At 40.1% G+C, this 22,792-nt stretch overlaps 1 protein-coding gene across 2 annotated transcripts in view; it reads right to left on the reverse strand.

Moving 5' to 3' along the window:
• Nucleotides 1–6,683: 6,683 nt before the first annotated feature.
• LOC115466843 (AT-rich interactive domain-containing protein 1B-like) overlaps nucleotides 6,684–22,792 on the reverse strand; it is a 1,026,314-nt gene continuing 1,010,205 nt past the window's right edge. For both annotated transcript variants that reach the window (XM_030198387.1, XM_030198389.1), the window contains 4 exons: nucleotides 22,376–22,472; nucleotides 21,272–22,058; nucleotides 10,215–10,345; nucleotides 6,684–9,223 (listed from right to left, as the gene is read on the reverse strand). In XM_030198387.1, the coding sequence (XP_030054247.1) occupies nucleotides 7,496–9,223; nucleotides 10,215–10,345; nucleotides 21,272–22,058; nucleotides 22,376–22,472 (2,743 nt within the window). In that variant the 3' untranslated portion in view covers nucleotides 6,684–7,495. The remainder of the gene's footprint in view (nucleotides 9,224–10,214; nucleotides 10,346–21,271; nucleotides 22,059–22,375; nucleotides 22,473–22,792) is intronic.

A 22,792-nucleotide genomic window follows, 5' to 3' on the forward strand; every position in this document is an offset into this window, starting at 1 on the left:
TTGGCTAAAATGCTGCCCAAGGGTTGAAATATGTGTGTCTGACAGATCCGACAATATTAAAGAGACTTTTAAAAATAATATCTGTAGAATTATAGGAGTTAGGCTTGAATAAGTTATGGCATTTTGCCTCCTCCCTATTTAAAGAATTGTTGTTATTGGATTATTGGGCTCATTTTCGAAAGAGAAGGATACTCATCTTTCGACACAAATCGGAAGATGGGCGTCCTTCTCCAAGGGTCGTCCAAATCGATATAATCGAAAGCTGATTTTGGACCTCTCCAACTGCACTCTGTTGCAGGGATGGTCAAAGTTCAAGGGGGTGTATCGGAGGTGGGACTGGGGCGTGCCTAACACATGGACGTCTTCGACCCATAATGGGAAAAAAAGGGTGTCCCTGATGAGCACGTGGACGACTTTACCTGGTTGTGTTTTTCTTACGCCCAAGGCACAAAAAGGTGGCTGAAATGACCAGATGATCACAGTAGAGAATCAGGGATGACCTCCCCTTACTCCCCCAGAGGTCACTAACCACCCTCAAAAAACATCTTTCAAAATATTTTTTGCCAGCCTCTATGCCAGCCTTAGATGTCATACTCAGGTCCATCACAGCAGTATGCAGGTACCTGGAGCAGTTTTAGTGGGTGCAATGCACTTCAGGCAGGCGGACCCAGGCCCATTCCCCCCCCCCCCACCTGTTACATTTGTGGTGGTAAATGTGAGCCCCTCAAAACTCACCACAAACCCACTGTACCCAAATCTAGGTGTCCCACTTCACCCATAAGGGCTATGGTAGTGGTGTACAGTTGTGGGTAGTGGGTTTTAGGGGGTTCAGCAGACAAGGTAAGGGAGCTATGTTCCTGGGAGCATTTTATGAAGTCCACTGCAGTGCCCCCTAGGGTGCCCTGGCATGTGAGGGGGTCCAGTGCACTAGAAATGCTGGCTCCTCCCATGACCAAAGGGCTTGCATTTGGTCGTTTCTGAGATGGGTGTCCTTGGTTTCCATTATCGCCGAAAAACAGAAATGACGTCTAGGGACGACTAGAATTTCAAGATTTGGGCGTCCCCGACCGTATTATCGAAACGAAAGATGGACGTCCATCTTGTTTCAATAATATGGGTTTCCCCACCCCTCCATCGGGACGTTTTGCGAGGACGTCCTCAACAAAACTTGGGCGTCCCTTTCGATTATGCCCCTATGTGTTATTGGTTGTTATTAGATTATATGTGTTATTGGATTATATCAATAATTCGACATACTGGTAAAGTTGGATTCAAATATGTCTTTTTCACCAATTTTGTAATTTCACTAACACTAGGATACTGGCACATTTTGAGTGGCATCAAGCTTGACTCATACAATATACACCCCATCATGCCTTATTGTATATATAAACAAGGTTTTCTAAGAGCCAATCATAATGCTCAACTCGTAAATCAATATTCAATTTGCATTAAGCTTACAAATGCATTCAAGGGCAGCTTGATTTACAAAGCAATCAAAAATCTTGAAAGTGTGCAACCCTACTGACAAATTCAGAAACTGCTGACTGAAGAAGTGGAAACTGTTAATTACTGCCAAAGAAGCAGTTAATTGACAAGAGAGTAATATTAGTAATTGTTAACGTACACCAATGCAGTTTTCTCCTTCTAATAAATGGAACAATAACAAACAGATCAGGTCAGAGGTTACTGTTGGACAGCAAAGAAACACTTGGACTCTGCTTTCACTATTTATCTGTGTGGTTAGCTAATGCACTTATGTATTCTAGTGACTGGGAATGATTATTTTCAGAGGAATACTGTAAGGAAAGCTCAAGTTCACTTTAATTTTCTATAGTTTTCAGCTTACTGCATTATGCAAGAACAGAGAAAATCTTCTTAAAGTATGTTATGTGGGAGTGAAAGATTACTTTATAATGATGCTGAAAGAGGGCTTTATGGTAGCAGAGTCACACTAAGAGTTCAGTTTCAGCCCTGTATATGTCATCTGTCTCTATTATCTCTCCATAACACCTTGTAAAGAATGTAGGAAAAGCAACAGAAAATATTTCTCTACTAATATATTAATGATGCAAGTGATGGGGTTTGGTGGAGGCCAGTGTCTTTGAAAACCTGGGCTAGCGCATGCACCAGATGGCACGTACCTAATCCCGCAGTAGAAAATAATTTTCTACCACGGGGGCATTTCCTGTGGTAATTAGCAGTTGTTGCGCCCTGCATGGTTACCAAGCAGGTAGCACGTGGTCCCTTATCACTAGGTCAATGGGCGGGGGAAAGGGCTCAGGCCATAAATAGGTGTGCACTAGTTTTAATTTCAGGCCCATTAAAAAAAGCCCTTTTCCGTAGCCGCAATAAAAAAAATAGCCCAACATGTGCCAAAAACACACGCCCACACTACCACAAGCCACTTTTTACCGCGGCTTAGTAAAAGGACCCCTGAGTCCTAAGTGAGCAGTAGGGAGAGCAATTTGTAGCTATTAATGACTGCATTGCCAGCCCAATTATCCAAGTAAAAACTGAGGTACTGTGCAGTATTCAGAGGCAAGGCTAAAATGGGAAAGAGAAATAATTGATTGCATTAACAAGCCTGATTGTGGGACTACTTAGTGGCAGTGCAAGTGGAAGAACCTGGGTTCAAGGAGGTTAGATTGAGAACAGGAGATGGTACAAGACTATCTAGGAAACAAAAAGCGGGGAGCAGAATCCTCACGCAAATCAAAACCAATAAACACAAAAAGTGTACTATTGACGTCATTTATGTGCATTGCCATTTAGGCGCTTCACAGTTGACTTCTCAATTCTTGCGTTTTAAGGAAGTCCTAAAAGCCATATTTGCTTTGGTTTTTTAGCAAGTGACAACCCAAAAAAGATTTGTTTCACCCCTGATGCAGGCTTTGATGCCGAAACACGGCCGTGTCGGGTCGTCATTTTATTACTAATAAAAATTTTTGGGATTTCCTCCTCAATTTGTCCTCACTTTTTGTGTTCACAAGACTATCTAGTCCATTATATGGGTTTTAGCAAGTAGGTGGAGCTTGCTGGCAAAAGGCGGAGTCACTGTTTCACCCAAAACAATAGCAAACGCTATTGAGAGCAATAGTAAAAGATAGTGCCTTAAAAGGTGAAGGACAAAAGATTTTTTTTTTACTTATTTGTATTTTGTACTCATTTTTCTACACTGTTCTATATAGTACAGTAATACATGGCGAAATTTCAGTGAGGATATCTTGTTTTCTGAAAGGTTCATCTTGACTGTTGTTGTAATCTGCCCTGGGAAGCCTGGTGTTATAAAGACTGGAAGTAAAATTAAACCCTCCTTTCATTGGGGCACATGGATGTTCACCTCATTTCTTTTGTACAAATGGAATATTCTGTTTAGAGCATGTTTCAGGGATAGTTTTCATAAGTCAAATTTATAAAAATAAATATTTTCTTTCATGCAGATCTCTCATTTGTTTAAACATAACTAAATGGGCTATAAACCCCTAATGCAGTCTATTGGTTGTCTTATATTTTCTCCTTGTGCTGACTTATACTGTGCCAAAACTTTAAATACAGTGAGACAGAATAACAGAATTCAACCTTTTGATTAACATTATAATTGTGTTTGCATTTGGGTAACAGCTGAGAAAATGCCGTTGAAAAATGACTTGAAGAAGAAATAGATGTATATCACAGAACTGGAAAACGTTGGCACATTTAGACTGACTCTGGACTTCTGCAAGAAGGTAGCTTTGCCCTCATTGCTGAATATCTCTCTTAGCAGTAATAAACAATATTAAGTGCATTTTTATAATATACCATTGTATTCCACAAAACAAAAGGAGCAAATTCCCACAAACCATCTTTGTCTTTTGATCTAGGCACAGGAAAAAAAAAAAGATTTTAAATGCTCCCAGGTTTCAACCTAATTCATGTTTAATGTGGGATATAAATGTTAAAATAAATATAAATGCTAAGGGCCCTGTTTACTAAACCTACGAGTGTCTCTATCGTTAGTGTGTGCTAATTTTTAGTGGACGCTAAAATGTTTGCACGCTTACAGCGTGACTTAGTAAACAGGGCCCTAAATGTTGAGCACCTGATTCTCATAACATGATGTCTGTTTTAGTGGCCCTTTACCAGGAGAAAAAAAATCTCTGTATGAATATAACACACGCTAGGATGTCCCTATAACCAGCCCCTCCAAATGACACACTGATTACGATTTACAACAAATTAGTACTCTACCTATGAAAGTTATTCTGTTATTATACTTCCTCTGGGTACATCCATATGCTGCACAAGTTGGCATGTTTGAAAATATAAGTGAGATTAAATAAAAATACTACCAATAAAGAACAACAACATGGATGCAGCACGTCATAGGTTTGTTTGCTTTGTTTTGAGTGTATACAGAATGATGGCTATACGGGAAGGGGAAACAGAGACTAAGCTAAGTGGCTTCAACTTTTTGACATCATGCTGTCTCCTGCTCTCAATCTAACCTCCTTGCCTGGGCTTGATGCCTGACTTAGGTTTTCTGCTCCCTGGGTTGGCTGGAGCTAGGGATGTTGTAGAACAAGTTTGCCCGATTACAAAGCCAGCAAGCTGCTTTACTCTGGGCATACATAAAATGTATCTATCCTCTACTATGGCTCTTCAAGCAGTCTATACAGGACCCCTTTTTTGGGACACTGAAAGCAATTTAAAAGTGAACTTATAAACTACTCTTCTTGGTTAAGGAGGAAATATGAAAACTGTGAAAAGGTACACATAAAGATCATTGCTACACATGCTAGGTTCTTTAGTGCTTACATACTGCCATAGTTGAGTATTCATCTCAAATGAATGACATCATATTGCGAGTGGAAACTTTCTCAATGAAACTGCAAAACTAGCAGTTATAATGCACAAATTAGGGCTGGATCATTCTTCAAAAAATAAGGAATTTTATCAAACTGCTTGGCTGCATACACCCATAAAAAAAACAGCACAGAAACAGTGTGCCTACTTTTTGGGGCCCTTTTACAAAGCCACAGGAGGGCTAATGCGCAGGTATTGTGGCCAAATCAGGGTAGCACATATACCTGGCGGTAATTCCAAGTTTGGTGCGTGATGAATCCAGCGGTAGAAAATATTTTTCTATTTTCTACCACGAGTAGGGTTACCATTTTTTGTCCTAAAAAAAGAGGACACTTGCCCCATCCCGCCCATGCCCTGCCCCCTTTCACGCCCTCACCCCGCCCCTTGGTCACCCCCTCACCTACCCTCTCTTACTATCTTCCCTGGTGGTCTAGTGACCTCTTCGGGGCAGGAAAGAGCCCCCTCTTTCCTGCCCGGAGCACTGCACTGCATCCTGTAATGCTGCCTGTGACAGTCTCGTCAAGATTCAAAATGGCTGCTGAGAACTGAAGCGGCTTCGCAAGACTTTAACGCTCTGTGGCCATTTTGAATCTCGCCGAGACCGTCACAGGCAGCATTACAGGATGCAGAGCAGTGCTCCAGGCAGAAAAGAGGGGACTCTTTCCTGCCCCGAAGAGATCACCAGAGCACCAGGGAAGATAGTAAGTAAGGGGAGAAGAGGCCCGTCGCCCGCCCATTTGTCCAGAAATCCGGACAAACAGGCAGGCTGGCCAAAACCCGTCCGGACATGTCCTCAAAAAGAGGACATGTCCGGGTAAATCTGGACGTTATGGTAACCCTAACCACGAGGGCATTCCCGTTGGCTATCAGCAGCGTGGCCATGTTGGCGCATGTTCCATGGTTACCGCACGGGTAGTGCATGAGTCCTTACCACTAGGTCAATGGCTGGCGGTAAGGACTCAGGCCATAAATAGTTTTAATTTTTGTGCATGCCCATTTCCCAGCCCATTAAAAAATGGTCTTTTCCCCAGCCGCAGTAAAAAGTGGCCCAGGATGTGCCAAAATGATGAAACCACACTACCGCAGGCCACTTTTTACCGTGACATTGTAAAAGGATCCCTTTATGTTATATGTGTGTAGGAGTTCTTGAGGGCAGTTTGGACAGAGTCAGCACCATAGTATTTTGCTAGTCAAAATGAAGCCGCATTATAACTGTTGGATGATGTTTACATTGTCCCGCAATCATTTGTTTACAACATCAAAGATGATGATTTTCTCAGGTTTCCATTTGTCTGTGACTCTCTACTTGTAAAACAACCTTCATGTTACCTTAATATTTGGCTTTAAGTACCCAAATACAAACTTAAAACTTTATTCAAGAACACCCATCACAGTGCTTAACAAGATTTAATGTACATTTATTCTTAACATGTGGAACATATAGTATAAAGATTTTATACTGAATAAATGATATTCATTAAGCCAGAAGAAAAGGAATTTACATCAATGTTTTCCTGTTTGTTAACTACATTATCTTGAAATACAAATATGATGATTCTCATCACTGAAAATTCTCTGGTGTTTCTTCATATAGTATCCGTATATGCTAATCCTTGCCTACTGGTATGCAACCATTTCCACACCTTGATTATGAAGCAAATTGTGATCAGCTGCTCTCCCGAAATAGAGCATGACTTTATACATACAGAAACTTGTACATTACCCTCGTTTGCAGATATGGCCCAAATAAAAAATAATAACAATAATAATAATAATAATAATAAAAAGGAAATTAATATTTAAGACTACCATCACTCTGCAGTTACCACGTCATGAAAAAAATATCTAAATTCTGTACTTTAAAAAAACAAGGAAAAAAAAAGAAGTAACAATGAGGGCATGTTTAATGTACAACTTCTATATACATCATGGCCCGTAGGCAGTAGAAAAAATATTTAAAAAAGGATTAAACAATATGTGGAGAACTGTCATTGAGGAAGGTCAACAGATGTGGATATGACAGTATGGGTGAGGAAGCAATTTATATTTATTATTGGTGGGTTTTTAAAATCTGTCTTCTGTGTGGAGTTTTTTGTTTTGTTTTGCTCCTAGACTACACAGTCATTCTCCTGTGAAGAAATCAATATTGTTTCATTATTTGACTATCAACAAACCTCATTGATCCCTCTAAACTCACATCACTAGAAGTTCTATTGCACAAAGGTTTGGGTGCTGAGTTATAGGTTTTGCAGAAAAAAAATGAAAGAAGGAAACAAAGATATAAGAATTGATATAATCACTTATTTCAAAATGGCCGAGATTTACTACTTCACTTCCCCCAAAATAGGAAATTAACATTGCAAAGGAAAATCTATGAAAAGATGAATGACCTTTGAATGTATTGGATACCACCTTTGGTATAAAATAAAATACAAAAAAATATGTACTTATACACAGACAGCAATAAAACGTTTAAAGTGAAAATATTTTAAATTCTTTAAATTCCCAATTGGTAAATAGTGAATGGGGTAGAGGAGCAAAGACTCTTAATTTCCTTCTTCTTCTGAACTTAGACAAACAAGAGCAGAACATAGCCCATTATATGTGACCCTCTAATCTCCAATCACACATGCTTGGCTCCTCACTTATGTCATAACTGCCCAATCTGAAAGAGTACATCGCAGACAACACTGGCAACCAAAGAGTTCAGAACAGTTGATATCGAGATATCCAGCAAGCGACCTTCATGTAAAAGAAATTCTGAACGGTTTTCTTCTACCCTGGCCATGGCTAACAAAGCTTTGGCCGCCCTGCACATCATGTCTGCACTGGGAGGCTCCAGTGGTGGAGGATGCATGTGCATGAGGTTATGCTGGTTCTGCTGGTATTGGGCCATAGTGACCCCATCTTCCAGGAAGCTTATCAGATTTCCAATACTTCCTTTCTGTACAGCAATGGCCCTTGCCACTAATGTGTCCCCTTGGGCAAGATTTGATAAGAGTGCCATAGACATTTCTCTGCAGACTGGAATTTTACGGTCCCCAACGTACCTAACTAAAGTAGCATAGAACTTCTCCTGACGACTGAATGGGGGAGTAGCCAAGATAAGGTCCACGTTATTGTCCTGGATGCTAAGTTTACATAGTGTCTCCAGCACAAGTCTCTGAGGTGATAGGACTGAATTGGGCCCAACAGTTGGGAAAGAATCCTGTGCCTCTGCAGATGGGCACACCATCCAGTGTAGCAAGCCATCCAAAATTGGCAAACAAATGCTTTCTGTGTAAGCAGACAAGTCTAGCTGCCCAGAAATATTGGCTAATGTGACCAAAGTATTCTCCCGCAAGACTTCGAGGCAGTCCCACCACCACTCATTCTTGCTGCAGGCCACCCCTTTGCCCTCTTCTTCCTCCTTTTCATATGTCTGTGATGCTCGTTTTCTCTCTGGATGCTCATGGTGGAGAAGAATCAACTTTCCCAGAATCAGCACCAGGCCTGGATGCTTAGACATCTCAGCATCATTGCCAGGCACAAAAGACAAGCTACGGACGATATTTGACACACAGATACAACGCTTGGTTAGTGAGTCCTGCCAATGAGCAATGGTGCATAGAGGAGTTTCATCTCTGTTTCTTGGTTCATCCTCCAGCAGCTTAATATTTCTTTGATTTTTGGCTTGATGGATTCTGAAGGCAAAATTGCTGCTCTCTATCTGTGAACAAGAGTTATTAGAGTCTTCAGGCAGTGCTCCAGGTCGAGCTGATAGGACATCATCGATGGTTGCCATTATACTTTTTTCTGGAAGCTCCTCAGATTCAACAGGATCCTCAGGTTCTTTCCCTTCCCATTCTCTCTTCTTTTTGCTTAAAGAATTAAAGGAGGGTAGTGCTCTCCTGCAAAGAGGAATCTCCATCTTGCTCTCAAAGTGAGTTTGGATGTGCTCGGTTGTGTCACCACCACCAAGCTGCCAGTGGAGAAGTCCACTATTGAATTCTTGGACACGCCCCAGCTTGTCAGACCGATCGACAACAAACAAGTTACTCTTCTTGACAATCTTTATTGGCAGTTTATCAAATTTACTGGCTTGTTTTGGCCTCTCAGCAGGATCTACGCTGTCATCAGGATTGTCAAAATCTGAATTCTTTTCTCCTGCACTGGTCTGTTCATTTTCATATTCGTCTTCTTCCTCATCATCATCTTCCTCTCCGTAATCAATAGCTTCTTCCTCCTCTGCCAAAGATTGACTGTCATCATTGTTCTCTGTATTTTGATCAAGGGGTTTCTGTCCTGGATCTCCTACTTCATACTCCTTCAGTATTCCGAAAATGTCTATGAGACATTTCCTAAAATATTCTACTAACAGCTCAAGAAATCCAGATAACTATAAAAAAAAAAAAAAGATAACATTAAAGGGACATAGTCATTAACATAGTACCGCTTCATTTTTTAAATGAATATTTCAATTATAGGCAGTAAGTTGGCAAAATGATTATCTCTGTACTAAGAAATCATGGAAACATTTGTTGTTAGTTATTGTAATTCATTATCTAAAAAAAATTATTTTCTCACTCGAGTTAAAAATCTTGAACAAAAAGGAAAGTGATCTGATACCAAGCCAAGGTCAAACATAAATGCTAAAAATCTATATGTAGAGGGCTAGATTTAATAAAGGATGCCACTATTAATTCAAGTTATTAGTAACTAGATTCTGTTGCATGGAACCTATGGTAAATAATAAGTATTAGTGCATGGTAATGTCTTATAGTTAATCTAGCCCATAGTTTTAAATACAATTTTCCCCCTAATTCTATAGAAGTCAACAAAAATTGTGCGAACAATTTAAATGAATAATGAGCCAATTAATGCCAATACTTGGCTTTTTAACAAGCAATAATTATTGGCACTAATTAGATTTAAGTGGCATTTAAGCGTGTAAGTTTAGGTGTGGGATCGGTGCCTAAAATTCACATGTGATTGGAAAGAGAGGTGTGGAAATGGGAGGGGCTTGGGTGTAACGGGGGCATTCCTAGCATTTACGCGTGTTGTTATAGAATGAGGGGCGATATGCGCCTAATGTAGGTGCACACATTTGCACCATGTTTTAGTTGGTGCAAATGGGCATGACAAAAGCTGGTACAAATCCTGGGCATAAGCGCTATTCTATAAACCACGCCTAACTTTAAGTGCGGCTTATAGAACAGTGCATTTTTCGGCACCATATATAGACTCTAGCCCTTTATGATTTCACCCTTTTGGGTTGACAAAAGCAAAAGACCAGAAACGATCCATCTGAAATAGTGATAGGGTATATGATTCAAAAATCTTTCCAGGGCTTCCTTGCCAAGGATAAAATGCACTTGCTGTGCACCTACCTGAGAGAGGCTAAATGTTGCAACACTGCTGTCATCATAAAGAAGAATATTAATTGTGTCCAAAGCCCAAGTGCTTTCAGCTAAAAGACCAGATTTTAGAGACATCATCACTCGCCAGGCCTCCGGCGTCACTGGAAAATGGATAAAAACAAAGAAAGGCAGTGAAAAACAAAATTAAGTGTAATATTTTATTATTTTTTTGCTTCTATATCTCTTTATTGTCACTGTAGCTATGGGAAACCAACTTTCAAATGATATTTTGAAAGACATTTTGGCACAGGTGAGGTTGAAATGATGGCTGTGTAAAGTGCTACTAAATTTAATAGGACTAGATGCAATTTTTTTTGCAGGACAAGGTGAAAACCCGGACATTTTTAAACTCAAATAATGAATTCTACATTTATGATAATATTTTACCTTTTCTTGAAGCTCTTTGTGACTCTGGGCAAGTCACTTAGGGGCCCTTTTACTAAGCCACGCAATGGTCTACACCCGCCCAACATGCGCCAAAATGGAGTTACTGCCTAGCTACCATGTGGCTTTTGCGGTAATTTCATTTTTGGCATGCGTCCGGTACGCACATCCAAAAAAATAATTTTTATTTTCGGACGCATGTATCAGATCTGCGCTGTGGTATTTGATGCGTGTAGGTCATTACCGCCTGGTTATCGCATGAGTCTTTACCACTAGGTCAATGGCTGGCGGTAAGGTCGCAAACCCACAATGGATGCACGGCAATTTTGATTTGCTGCATGTCCATTTTCGGCAAAAATTTTAAAAAGGCTTTTACAGGCATGCTGAAAAATGGATCGGCGCGTGCCCAAAACCCGCGCCTACAGTACCGCAAGCCGTTTTTCAGTGCAACTTAGTAAAAGGACCCCTTAACCCTCCATTGCCCCAGGTACAAATAAGTACCTGTACATACTATGTAAACCGCTTTGAATGTAGTTGCAAAAACCACAGAAAGGCGGTATATCAAGTCCCATTCCCTTTCCCTAAAGCAGGGGTACTCAACCCAGTCCTCTGGCACACCTAGACAATCAGGTTTTTAGGATATCCTCAGTGAATATGCATGAGCTAGATTTGCATGCAATGTCTTCATTGTATGCAAATCTATCCCATGCTATTCATTGTGGGCAGTGGCGTACTAAGGGGGTGGGTGCGGTCCGCCCCAGGTTCACGCCACTGGGGGGTGCCACGCATCTGTCGGAAACGCTCGTTCCTTGCTCCCTCTGCCCCAGAACGGGTTACTTCCTGTTCCGGGGCAGAGAGAGCAGGGAACGAGCGAAGTCGGCAAGCGCGCGGCACCCCCCAGTAGGTAAAAATGCACCCGGGGGTGTGTGTGTGTCGTTTCGCCAGGGGGAGGTGTCCGTCATTTCACCGGGGGTGGGGGGGGGGGGCGCATCTGCGATCCGCCCCGGGTGTCAGCCACCCTAGGAACGCCACTGATTGTGGATATCCTGAAAACCTGACTGGCTGGATGTGTCCCAAGGACTCAGCTGAGAACCTCTGTTCAGAAAGTTTTACCCATTTTTCAAACACACCTTATAGTTACATAAATTCTGCCCAAGCAGTCAGTGCAACATAGGGCAGGCCAGAAATGGAAAAGCCTGCTTACAGTTACTCTCAGATCTCCTTGCTCTGGGGGGCTCTTTCTGAAACTGTTTTTTGGAAACCCTTAATTTGAATTTAGTAGCTTAGCAGGTCACTGTGTAAAACATTTGGTGCAATGGGTCCTAAGATAAATAACGCATGTTAATAGCATTAGCACTTACAACCTGTTAGTAAATGACCTTCTGTAATATAATTACGGCAGAAAACACACTCTATTTTCTTAAAGCATTTTTGCTCACAATAAGACAAATCAGATCAGGTCAAAAGCCTCATGGGATGGTAAAACTCATTATCACTAATTGGTTCCATTTTCATCATTTATTCCAGAAGTTTTGTATTGAGCAATCACATTCAGACTCATGGATAAGTTAGCTCTAACTCATATCCAGTATGGCTGAGTTTCCCATCCTTTTTAATTTATCCACGATCCATTCATCCTCTCTGTGTCAAAATAAACAAGAAGAGGGCAGAGTGGAACAGTCTATGAGCATGACTGAAGTCAGTAAACACGCATTCCACGTTTACTTCTGCTGACCTCTATAAATAGTGCTAAACATTTGTCAACAGAATTTGCACATAGATCCGAAATCCACATGCAACTTAATGAGGAATTAGGCACCCATTGGCCACTTAATTTGTGCCAATTGGCGCCTGATTGAAGTTGAATGTGGATCTCCCCTGCATGCTATTCTATAACCTGGCGCCTAACTTTTCTCACACACAGTCAATAACGGGGCAATGCCATGGGTGGGGCATGGGCAGGTCATAGGCAGTCCTACAGTTAGGCGCCGAGTTATAGAATTTGGCCAATCAGTGCCTAACTTTGGATGCCGGACTTTGTTTCCATCAGGCATAAATCTGGTGCCCTAAGCTAGGTGCGATCTGCATGCTATGTCAGTATTTTATAAAGGTTGGGCACCCTTTAGAGAAAACCAGCTGAGTGCCAATATTTTAAGCACCTACATTTTGGCACTACTTATAGAATTTCCCGTCTTGGAAGCCATTTGGATGATAGAACAGAGAAATATCCCCTGATGCAGCAAGATGTGAAACAGGGATTCCATGTCAGGTTTTGAAATTATGAAAGGTGGTGGCAATGGAAATTTGATTAGGTTACAGCACAGCGCTGAAAAGCTAAGTTGTTTTGTTACAGAAAGTTAAGCCATATGCTTTTTTTGAATTGTTCTGCATTCATTGTGCAAAAGGATTGAGCGATAGCTTAAGAAAGTTGTTAATTGCAAGTGATATATGTCATATTGTTTTGCATTATAAAGTGGTGGAGTTTTTTAACCAGTGATGTACGTTCTTGCCCTTGGATTTTTATGCCACTTATGAGTAAGATACTGAGGTTTTTTTTTTAATCTCCACTTCTCATAATTGTTTATTGTGGCTCTGGGCTCTTCCTTTTAACATGTGGGAATTAATACAAAAGTTTGAAAATCGGCCATTTTACTGCTGTGTTAAAAATGGCCTTAGCGTGTGGGATAGATCCATGTAAGGGCATGCTAAGGCCACTTTTTAGTGCTGCTTTGTAAAAAAGGACCACTAGGCTTGAAATTACTTTAAATTTGAAGTTAAACACAATGTAATCAAAGGTGATCCCTTTCACACTGCAGTATAAACATTCAATGCCATTCCACAATGTGAAGCATCAATACTAACAAAATAAGAACTTTCAACCAATCAAGCAATTTGCCTGACTGACCACTTGCTCTGAAAATAACAAAATACAAGGAAATCTATTGTTAAAAGAAGTTTTTCTCCATTTACGATAAATATGCAGTAAAAGGATACAAAAATATTTGTGAGGGTTCATACAATAAAAAAAGTCTTAACTCCTTACATTTGTTTAAAACAACACCATAATTTTTAAAAAAATTATCCAGGTTACAGATGAAATAAATACTATTATGATTATCTTTATTTTTCTTTCTTATTCCGCCTGATACTTAAAACCATGTAACCGCTTTTTGATGCAATTTGGAATGTGTCCAATTGGTTCACTTCTGTCTTGATTGTGCTGACAATAAAATATAACCAGCCAGGAACAGCTTCTGGTGCAGAGAAGGGTGACGAAAATGATAAAGGGGATGGGACTACTTCCCTATGAGGAAAGGCTAAAGCGGCTAGGGCTCTTCAGCTCGGAGAAAAGGCGGCTGAGGGAAGATATGATATAGATCTTAAAATAATGAGTGGAGTTGAACGGGTAGATGTGAAGTGTCTGTTTACACTTTCCAAAAATACTAGGACTAGGGGGCACGCAATAAAGCTACAAAGTAGTAAATTTAAAACGAATTGGAGAAAATGTTTCTTCACTCAACATGTAATTAAACTCTGGAATTCGTTGCCAGAGAATGTGGTAAAGGCGGTTAGCTTAGCAGAGTTTAAAAAAGGGTTGGGCGGCTTCCTAAAGGAAAAGTCCATAGACCATTATTATATTGGACTTGGGGAAAATCCACAGTATAAAATGTTTTGTACTTTTTTGGGATCTTGCCAGGTATTTGTGACCTGGATTGGCCACTGTTGGAAACAGGATGCTGGGCTTGATGGACCTTTGGTCTGTCCCAGTATGGCAATACTTATGTACTTGTCTGGTAATATTCAGAGGGAGATAGCTCGTTAACACTTAGCAGATAACTGGTTATATTGCGCAATGTAACTGGCTATCCACTGATATTCAGCATGTCACTGGCTAAGTCTGGTGGCCAAATTAGGCTGCCAAAATAGCAGGCCTATCTTTGCCGGGTTCAACTTAACCAGCCAGCGCTGACTATTGACTTTTTTTGGAAACAGACCGGTACTGAATATCCGGGCTCAGCCCCAACCGCAAAAGTCAGCCCGGCTAACTCCCGTGATCTGAATATCGGGCCCATTATGTTCAATTTTCATAGAAATCCCCCTCCGAAGGGACACCACCTTGTAAGTGGTGGAGGGGCTTACGTGTTTCAATGACTCAGAGGGCTATGCTGTAGGGTTACCCATATCAGACAGGCCTCTGAGGAGAAACCAGACAAAGAGTGTCCCAACCTGGAGGATCCAAGATGGCGTTGAGGGAGGACGTATGCTAGTTGAGTTCCCGTTTTACACCAGAATGCCTGAAGAAGAGGGCGCGCTCCCCAGAGAATGGGGAAGAGAAAAGGCAAAGCCGTGGTGCTGTCCTCCTCGAACACGGCTGGGGTTCCCACCACTTCTCAGTCTATTTTGGAGAGATTCGGGGTCATAACGTCGGGGATATTGGTTCTTGCTTCAGGGAACAGCAAGGCTTTATTGCCAAATCTCAGTGGAGGGAGTGACTTTGAGTCCCCCTGTTGGCACGACCCCTCCAAGACCCGGAAATAGTAATGCTTCGCTATGGAGGTCAATAATGGAAACGCCTGAAGTGGGTTAGGATTTTCACGTGACCCGAGGAGGTCCTGGCGCAGCATCGACTCGGATAATAAACCAACTGGGGGATTGGAGAGTGAGCTCTTCCCCCCGAAGATATCTGGAGCGGTTTCTGTGGAGAAATTGGACTTGGTGAAGCCAATAATGTCATAATGGACGTACTATAGGAACTGCAGCAGAATGTGAATAACTCTCTTCTTCAGGTGTTTAAAATTTTTCACTATGAGAGTTAAAGAATTTATATTAATACTTATCTAACAAAGTGGAAGTCCAAGATATAAAAATAGAGACTTTGATTACTGAAATGGCTTTTCTATGAAAATCAGATAATTTGGTAATGAAGAATAGTTATCTTTCTTGTAAAAATTGGAATTTCTGGAGAACCAATTAAGGGGAAATAACTTGAGAATGATAAATTTACTATAATATCCTATATATCAGCTACTGAATTCTTGAAGAAATATTTCTCTGATACTTTGCTAATACCTTCTGATTGCCACCTTTTGGTGACTAAAATTATATTTCCTTTAAAATCTTCTTTATCAGAGAAAAGAGATGTAAGTTTAACTGACATTTTGGAAAATTCAGAAGTTATAGATAGAATTATATTATTAGTGACTTTCGTCTTTGATTTAGATAGGAATAATGTTTTGAAATTGTATTTCCGATACATGGTTGATAGTGTTTTTGGGTTTAAAGATGCATATATTTCCTGACACTTCAAGGGAATCGCAGACTGGGAGGTGTGAAGTCTTGGCTTTTAAGCCAGGAATCATTGCCCTAGGTGGGACCTTCCTAGCGCGATTCCCTTGTAAGTATTTTATTTCCTTATTACTTATTTGTTTGAACCTAAGAAATTATAAGAGTTTGTGGAAACAGATGAAGAATTCTCTGCAGCAACTTCCTTCAGTTACCACTGTACCGGCTGCAATAACCGATTAACCTTCCTCCCTCAGAAAATGTGAAGTGTAAGATTAACCATTTTCAGTTTTTCTTATTTTCTTTAAGATTGTTTTCCTGATCTTGGATCTTCCAATTGTGGACAATTATGTAAATATATATTGTTGAGAGAAAATGTTTTCCTTTTTATATTAATTTCTGTATTTCCTTACATTTATGTGATAAATGTGAATGTAATTAAGTAAAATGATAAATAAAAAAAATTTTCATAGAAATCCTAGTGTCTGAAAGCTCCTCCTGCTTAGTCACTGTCACTGTTAAGTCTTTCGGCTGACCCATACAGGAACCGGCAGGCCTCAAGTTTACAAGATTTGTGCATACCTAAGAGGGACAAAGTGGACAAACATTCTGAAGTCTGAGTTGAGCAATCTTAAACACAGTCTGCTCCAGATCTATTACAGCTCCTCCAATCTCAGTCAAGCTCACTTGATCTGATAGTCATGCAACCTGCATGCACAACCACGTGACAGCTATACCAGAAAAGTAACATTCCCCCTGTGTCTTCTGAAAAACAAACTCCCATCAGCCTAGCAAAGTTAGAAAAGGATGTGAAACGTTTGGGGCAGGAAGAGGAGGGGAATATTTTTTAATAGCTGGAAAACAATCAGCATGCCTACACTGAACTATTTCAGCTGTATGAAGTGTCAAAAATGAACTTACGCAATAGGTAATCTTTTAGATGGAGGAACTAGTTCGCTTCATGTATTGTCTTACAAAAGGCACTCAAAATATGTGACCTGTTGAATGAAAAGGTACTAAAAGTGGGGTATGCGGCTTATAAATAACATTGAGGGACATCAACTGCATAGTCTTGCAAAATTTCAGCCTCAGCTTTGGACTAATTGAAAGGCTTAATTCCAAAACCTCTAAGTCTAATGCAACTAATATGGACTTAGTGGGTTTTGGAAATAAGCCCTTCAATTACATCTTTAAAAATTAGAAACATTCATCAATAAAAAAATAACTTTTTTTGGAAAAACATATTTGAAAAATACCAAATTTAAAAGATCTATATCTCTGTAATTCATAAAAAGTTACAGATAAAGTTTTGACCATGTTTTATGCAGATTGTGATCAAATGACGTACCAAACATCGGTAACAATGCAGCTGACATGATATATTAATCGCAGTTCTATGGATTGCCCCATGTTAATCTGATGCTTTGCTGAAAGTTGTATTATTTCTCAAACTGTACGCATCAACACTATGTATGCGTTTGTTCATCTTATCTAAGGCAGAAAAGCTGAAAATGTACTCAATAGAGCAGTCCATAACATTAATTTTAACTTTTTAATTTTTACAAAACAGTAAGTAAAACAAACGCACAGTATAATGTAAGTCAGCTTGCGTTAATAATAATTTCAGTTATAAAGAACCATCAAACTGTCTATAAATGGTTCAATACTGAAAAATAGCAAAAATAACAGTCTTACTATATATCGCCTTGAGTGAATTCTTTCAAAAAAGGCGGTAAATAAATCCTAATAAATAAATAGTTGCTTGACCAAAAACTCAGTTTGTGATGCCTAGATGTAAAACTTCAAAACCAAACAAAATCAGCGATGCCATTTTATCTTTCGTCTGCAACTCTGTTGTTCATTCCTTTGATGAAGGCACTGTGATAGCAAATTTCTGTGCCCAAGCTCAATGCAGTAGCTGTATTTTGGTAGCTTTCACTTGGGTGTTGCAAAACATCCTGGTCCTGGTGGTAGCGGCACTTCAGCTGATGTAGAGACAGAGTTGGCTATGTTGGTCTGCAATCTTCTTGTCTCTGAGGTCACAGGAAGTTGTAGTGATCGTTCAAATCTTTGGCCTCTTGGTATTGGCTGCATCAGATGTTTGGGTTTTTTTTAAACGTGTTTCTGTCTTGGTTTTGGTTCCTGCAGTGTGACAGAAGATGATGTTGTTTCCCAAATATCAGCTGTTTCAGGGAGTTGGGGTTTGCTTTCAGCATTTAATGGTGGTCTGACTACTGGGGCTGGGTTCCTGTGGTGCAGCAGTCTTCATTGGCCTTGGACAAAGCAGGTCATGCTTCTCTCCTGGAACAAATGGCCGAATTTGTTCAAACAGATAAGACTGTCTCTTTTGGTAACGAAGGAGGCAGATATGGGTCATTTTAGTTGGAGCTGATCAAAATAACTGATGTAACTTCTGTATTTGTATGTTCATGACACGTAACCACTCTGGACTTGTTGCTAGAGAACTTGAAGACATGATATTTTCTTTAAGTTTGGCAGAGCTTTGAATCGACAAATTTTTCCTGCCAGTCATACATGGGCACAGATTGTTTCTTGCCATCAATGAAGTCCGTATTCATTGGTTCCAGAAGTTTTGCTTTCCTGGCACAGCCTGCAACATCTTCATGAGCTGCGCATGGTGTGCATCTGAACAGTTTCTTGAATACCCCAGCATCATAGTCTGGTGAGAGCTTTGTCTGCCCCACAACAAAGAAATGTAATGTGATTTTTGAATGCAGTCCACCATAAAACATGCCAGCAAAGAAGGGATATCATGTACTGATTTTTATTTTGTCCTACATAGTTGTTGGCATTCAGCATGGCGGAAGTTCCTCCAAATCCGTAGTGTTCGAAATAGTAGTGTTTTCCCATGACTGCACCCTCTGGGATGACAAACAAAACCATCTTTGACAATGCTTCACAAGTGATCCCAGAGAGTCCTATTTTATAGGGTGTCAAAAAGTAAAGTGGTCCAACTTGGTCTGGGTCATACGGTATATACGCCTGCTGAAAGTAATCGAATAGCCAGCTGTCAACCTGTTTGCTGATTCTTGCTGGGATCATTCAATTGCTTCTTTGTAGTACTGATGCTCTTGATCAACAATATTCGGGAGATAAGTGGGATATAAGACCAGTTTATCATTATCACTATCATGTGCCAAGCTGTGGTTCAAGAGAGCGCATCTTCTCTCATCATCTCATGTCTTCAGTTTCAAACAGTATCCATTTTGCAAACAGAGCGCAAATAACTTTGAGGTTTCTGATTGCGGATGCTCGGCAAGAACTTCTCCACAGATCAGTGAAAGAAGAATAAGGAAGACGGTGCTCTTCTGCAACACTGGAAACATACTTCTGATGAATTGATGTGTTCGTGATTTCAGATGGCATTAAAAGAAGGTCCAGATTCTTAAAAGCAGGAACGCGACCAGGCAACACAATGGTGTTCTGAATGGCAAAGTTCTCAATAAACTTTACAGCCAACACTCTGGTCCCAATTGGATGTCCACATGCTTCTGATTGTCTTCTGGACATTGCCATGTGGCTTAGATGAAATTCCACCTGATGTTAAGACTGATTTGATTTTTCTATACACCTTATCACTGATACCATGAAGAAAGAGGACAAAAGTTTTATCAACTGGCTTCCCCTGGAAATAGAAATGTCTATGATTTTTCTGTCTAGGCGTGTTTTTCTTTTTAATCTTAGTTGTTTTGGACCTAACTGCAACACAGCAGTTCATGCTGCCTAACAGGCTGACCTGCAGGAAGTTGACGTGTTCAGCTTCACTGTAACGATTCAGTTCAGCAGCATTCATACGGCAACTTTTTATCCTGTCCTTTGCGGATTTCTCAGTGCACTTAAATCTACAGCAGCATTCAAAAACTTCTTTCAGCTTCTTTCCGGTCTAGGGCTTCTGAACCGCTTCTAGTCATCAGCACAGCCAATACTGAAGATGTCATGCTCTACTGTTGGTTTCTTGTTTCTTGCCAAGGCCAAGCTGGAAGGTCAATCGTTGCTTGAACTCGGTAGCTTTTCTTGGTTGCCATCATCAAATCCACTGTCATCAATGTCGTCGTCACTTTTGTCTCCATTGCAGAAGAAGTCCACCACAACATCATGAAAATCATCAGTGATATTCAAACTGACTGTATTTAGCTGTCATGCAGTATCTTCATATCTAAGCATTTTCACTGATGTATCTACACAGAAAACAAAGATTTTAGTGCATTACACAAAGACAAAACTTTAAAGTATTCTAATCCCACAGTGAGACAAAACTCGTCAGCAACTCTGGGTAATTTTATATAACAATGTAACAATTGTGTAACAATTGGTGGGTCTATTAAATTATTCTAATTGTTCTTGTGGTAATATATTAAATTAATCAAATTCCTGTTACATCACAAATTTAAAATGTTGTTGTAGATAGCAATTACGTTCTCTTTGTTTAATCATATCTATAAGAAAGGCACAATGAATGAGCTGCTTACCTTTCCTCAAGAGAAAAAGGTACCGAAAGTGGACACAGTGTGATAGAATCTCAAAATAATTCAAAAGTAATACTTAGTGACGTCTCGATGGAAACACCTATAACTTAACATTAAACAAGTTAGATTTAACTTCCTCAACCTTTTCATTCTGTGTATGTAGTACTTAAAAGTCGTCTGAAAAGAGAAATTAACACAAGTAGGCACAACACCACCATTAAAACAAAAATCTTCTGGTAAAAAACAGAGAACTTGTATAAGAACTAGATGGACAAAAAGTAAATAAGACCGATACTTGGATCCTGCACACAAATCACAGGCCTCAGTTGCATTTTATGCAGTATTTAACTCCAATCACATACCCCACTTTAGGTACCTTTTAGGCACTTGCTGTTTTTATAGGCTGTAGAACATGAAAAACATCAAAGCTGTGAAAAAAAATTGCATCGTCCATTTCTACTGACCCTATAGTACATGAAACTTTCAAAAATTATAGCTGCCCAAATGTACCCCTCCAAACTTTATATAGCTTTATCTCTGTTATTTGTAACCCCACTTTTGGTACCTTTTCACTCAGCGGGTCACATGTACTTCCAATCAAAAAATCTCTCATTTGAGCTACAGTCTAAGAAATAAACATCAAAGTGCTGGTCAAGCTTAATGCAAATGCTTACAATCAACACATTTATCTACATATTTGTTAAGCCAGACACAAGTGCATGAAGAGATATGAAACATTATCCAAAACCTTTAAATTAAGATGTAACACTATTATGTTGACACATAATTGCACTAATATTATGTACAACTGCTTCTCGCAGGGCTACACATTTACTGTGTGTTAAAACTAATTTTGTGGTTCAGTATACCTACCAATATCTTTTGAGGTAAGTTTTCGTTTTTGTTTTAACACTGGTTGCGATGCTTCCACTGATCCTGGAGGGAAGGTAATTTCTCGTCTGATTTGTGCATGGTGGGATGGCTGTCCTGTCACCTGTGATGCTGAAGAACCGGGTATAACTTTCGGCATCTTCATGGATGGCAGGAAAGGAGATTTACTTGGAGACAAGCGGCTCTCTAGAGAGCGTTGGAAGGAGGCAGGACTTGGAGCTCTGGAGATGTGGTTTGGCATGGATGGTGGTGTCTGATAGGATGATGGGGGAGGTCTAGTTACAGGCTGAATGGAGGGTGAGGATGACATATAAGAAGGCTGACGCTGGTTAATATGAGAATTCCATTGGCCCTCATGGTTCATCCTCTGCTCTGATGCCAACATATCATCACTACGGTTCAATGTTGGATAGGTAGAAGTTTGTGAAGGGCCACTTGGACCTTGCCTATTTGGATATGGGTAAGACATATCATTTCTTGCTGGCCACATATTCTGCTGAGGACCTTCACTGGTAGAAGACTGCATGGGCCCAGTCATCATCTGGGGTGGAATTCCATGTTGCTGCATCTGTCCTGGCCCTTGCATTCTCTCTCGGTTGTAGTGATAAGCATATTGCCCTTGCACTGGCCGTCTGTCTGGTCCAGTGTATGTGTTGCCATACTGGTTATACATTTCCTGCTGCTGATTGCCATACTGCATGTTATACATGTCCCCTTCATGACGTTTGGCTGGAGGGCCATACATTCCATCCATATGACGTTTGTAATTCTGAAATTGAAAATTATTATTGCTAAAATTAGCAACTTGCTCCTACTGAATTCCTTATTTTATTTCTATCCCAATTTTCATTACTATAACTCGACTAAGACATCCAGTAAAATGTGTGAAATGCTATTGATGAAACAGAGCAATTTCTGATAGAAAGTATCAATCACATCCTTATTTTGCTGAAGAAATACAATCACCAAAGACTACTATAACTTACTGAACTGCTTATACACCTTTACAAAATGATACTGTGAATGTAGTAAGTTTTGATTAAAGAACATGCAGATTGTTTAAATTGCTTTGTTATAATCTCTTACTTGTTGCTGAGGGTACATTCCAGATTGGTGTCCTCCATAGGGGGGCTGTCCAGAAGGGGGGCCTTGTCCGGGAAATTGTTGCCCATAAGGCTCATGCCTAAGACATACAAAAGATAGTTAACAGCAATCAATTACCCAATTCTTTGTAGCAAACAGTATTCACTTTTATTCTTCTACTTCCTGGCACATAGGATCTTCTGTGCTGGATACATGGCTTGGTAAAAAATTGAAAATAAACTAGGTACATGGTGTTTATAGAATGACATTTTGCACTGTATGTATACTTAGACATAATCATTCTGTAACACTCCAAAAAGCACCCATTTTATTCTTCTCCAGTTTTCTTCCTTGATGACAAGCTGACAGGGCCACATGGTTAGGAACTGCAAGAGATGCTTCTTCCAAAGCAGAACCCTT

Source organism: Microcaecilia unicolor, chromosome 3 (assembly GCF_901765095.1).
Source record: "Microcaecilia unicolor chromosome 3, aMicUni1.1, whole genome shotgun sequence".
Lineage (NCBI taxonomy): Eukaryota > Metazoa > Chordata > Amphibia > Gymnophiona > Siphonopidae > Microcaecilia > Microcaecilia unicolor.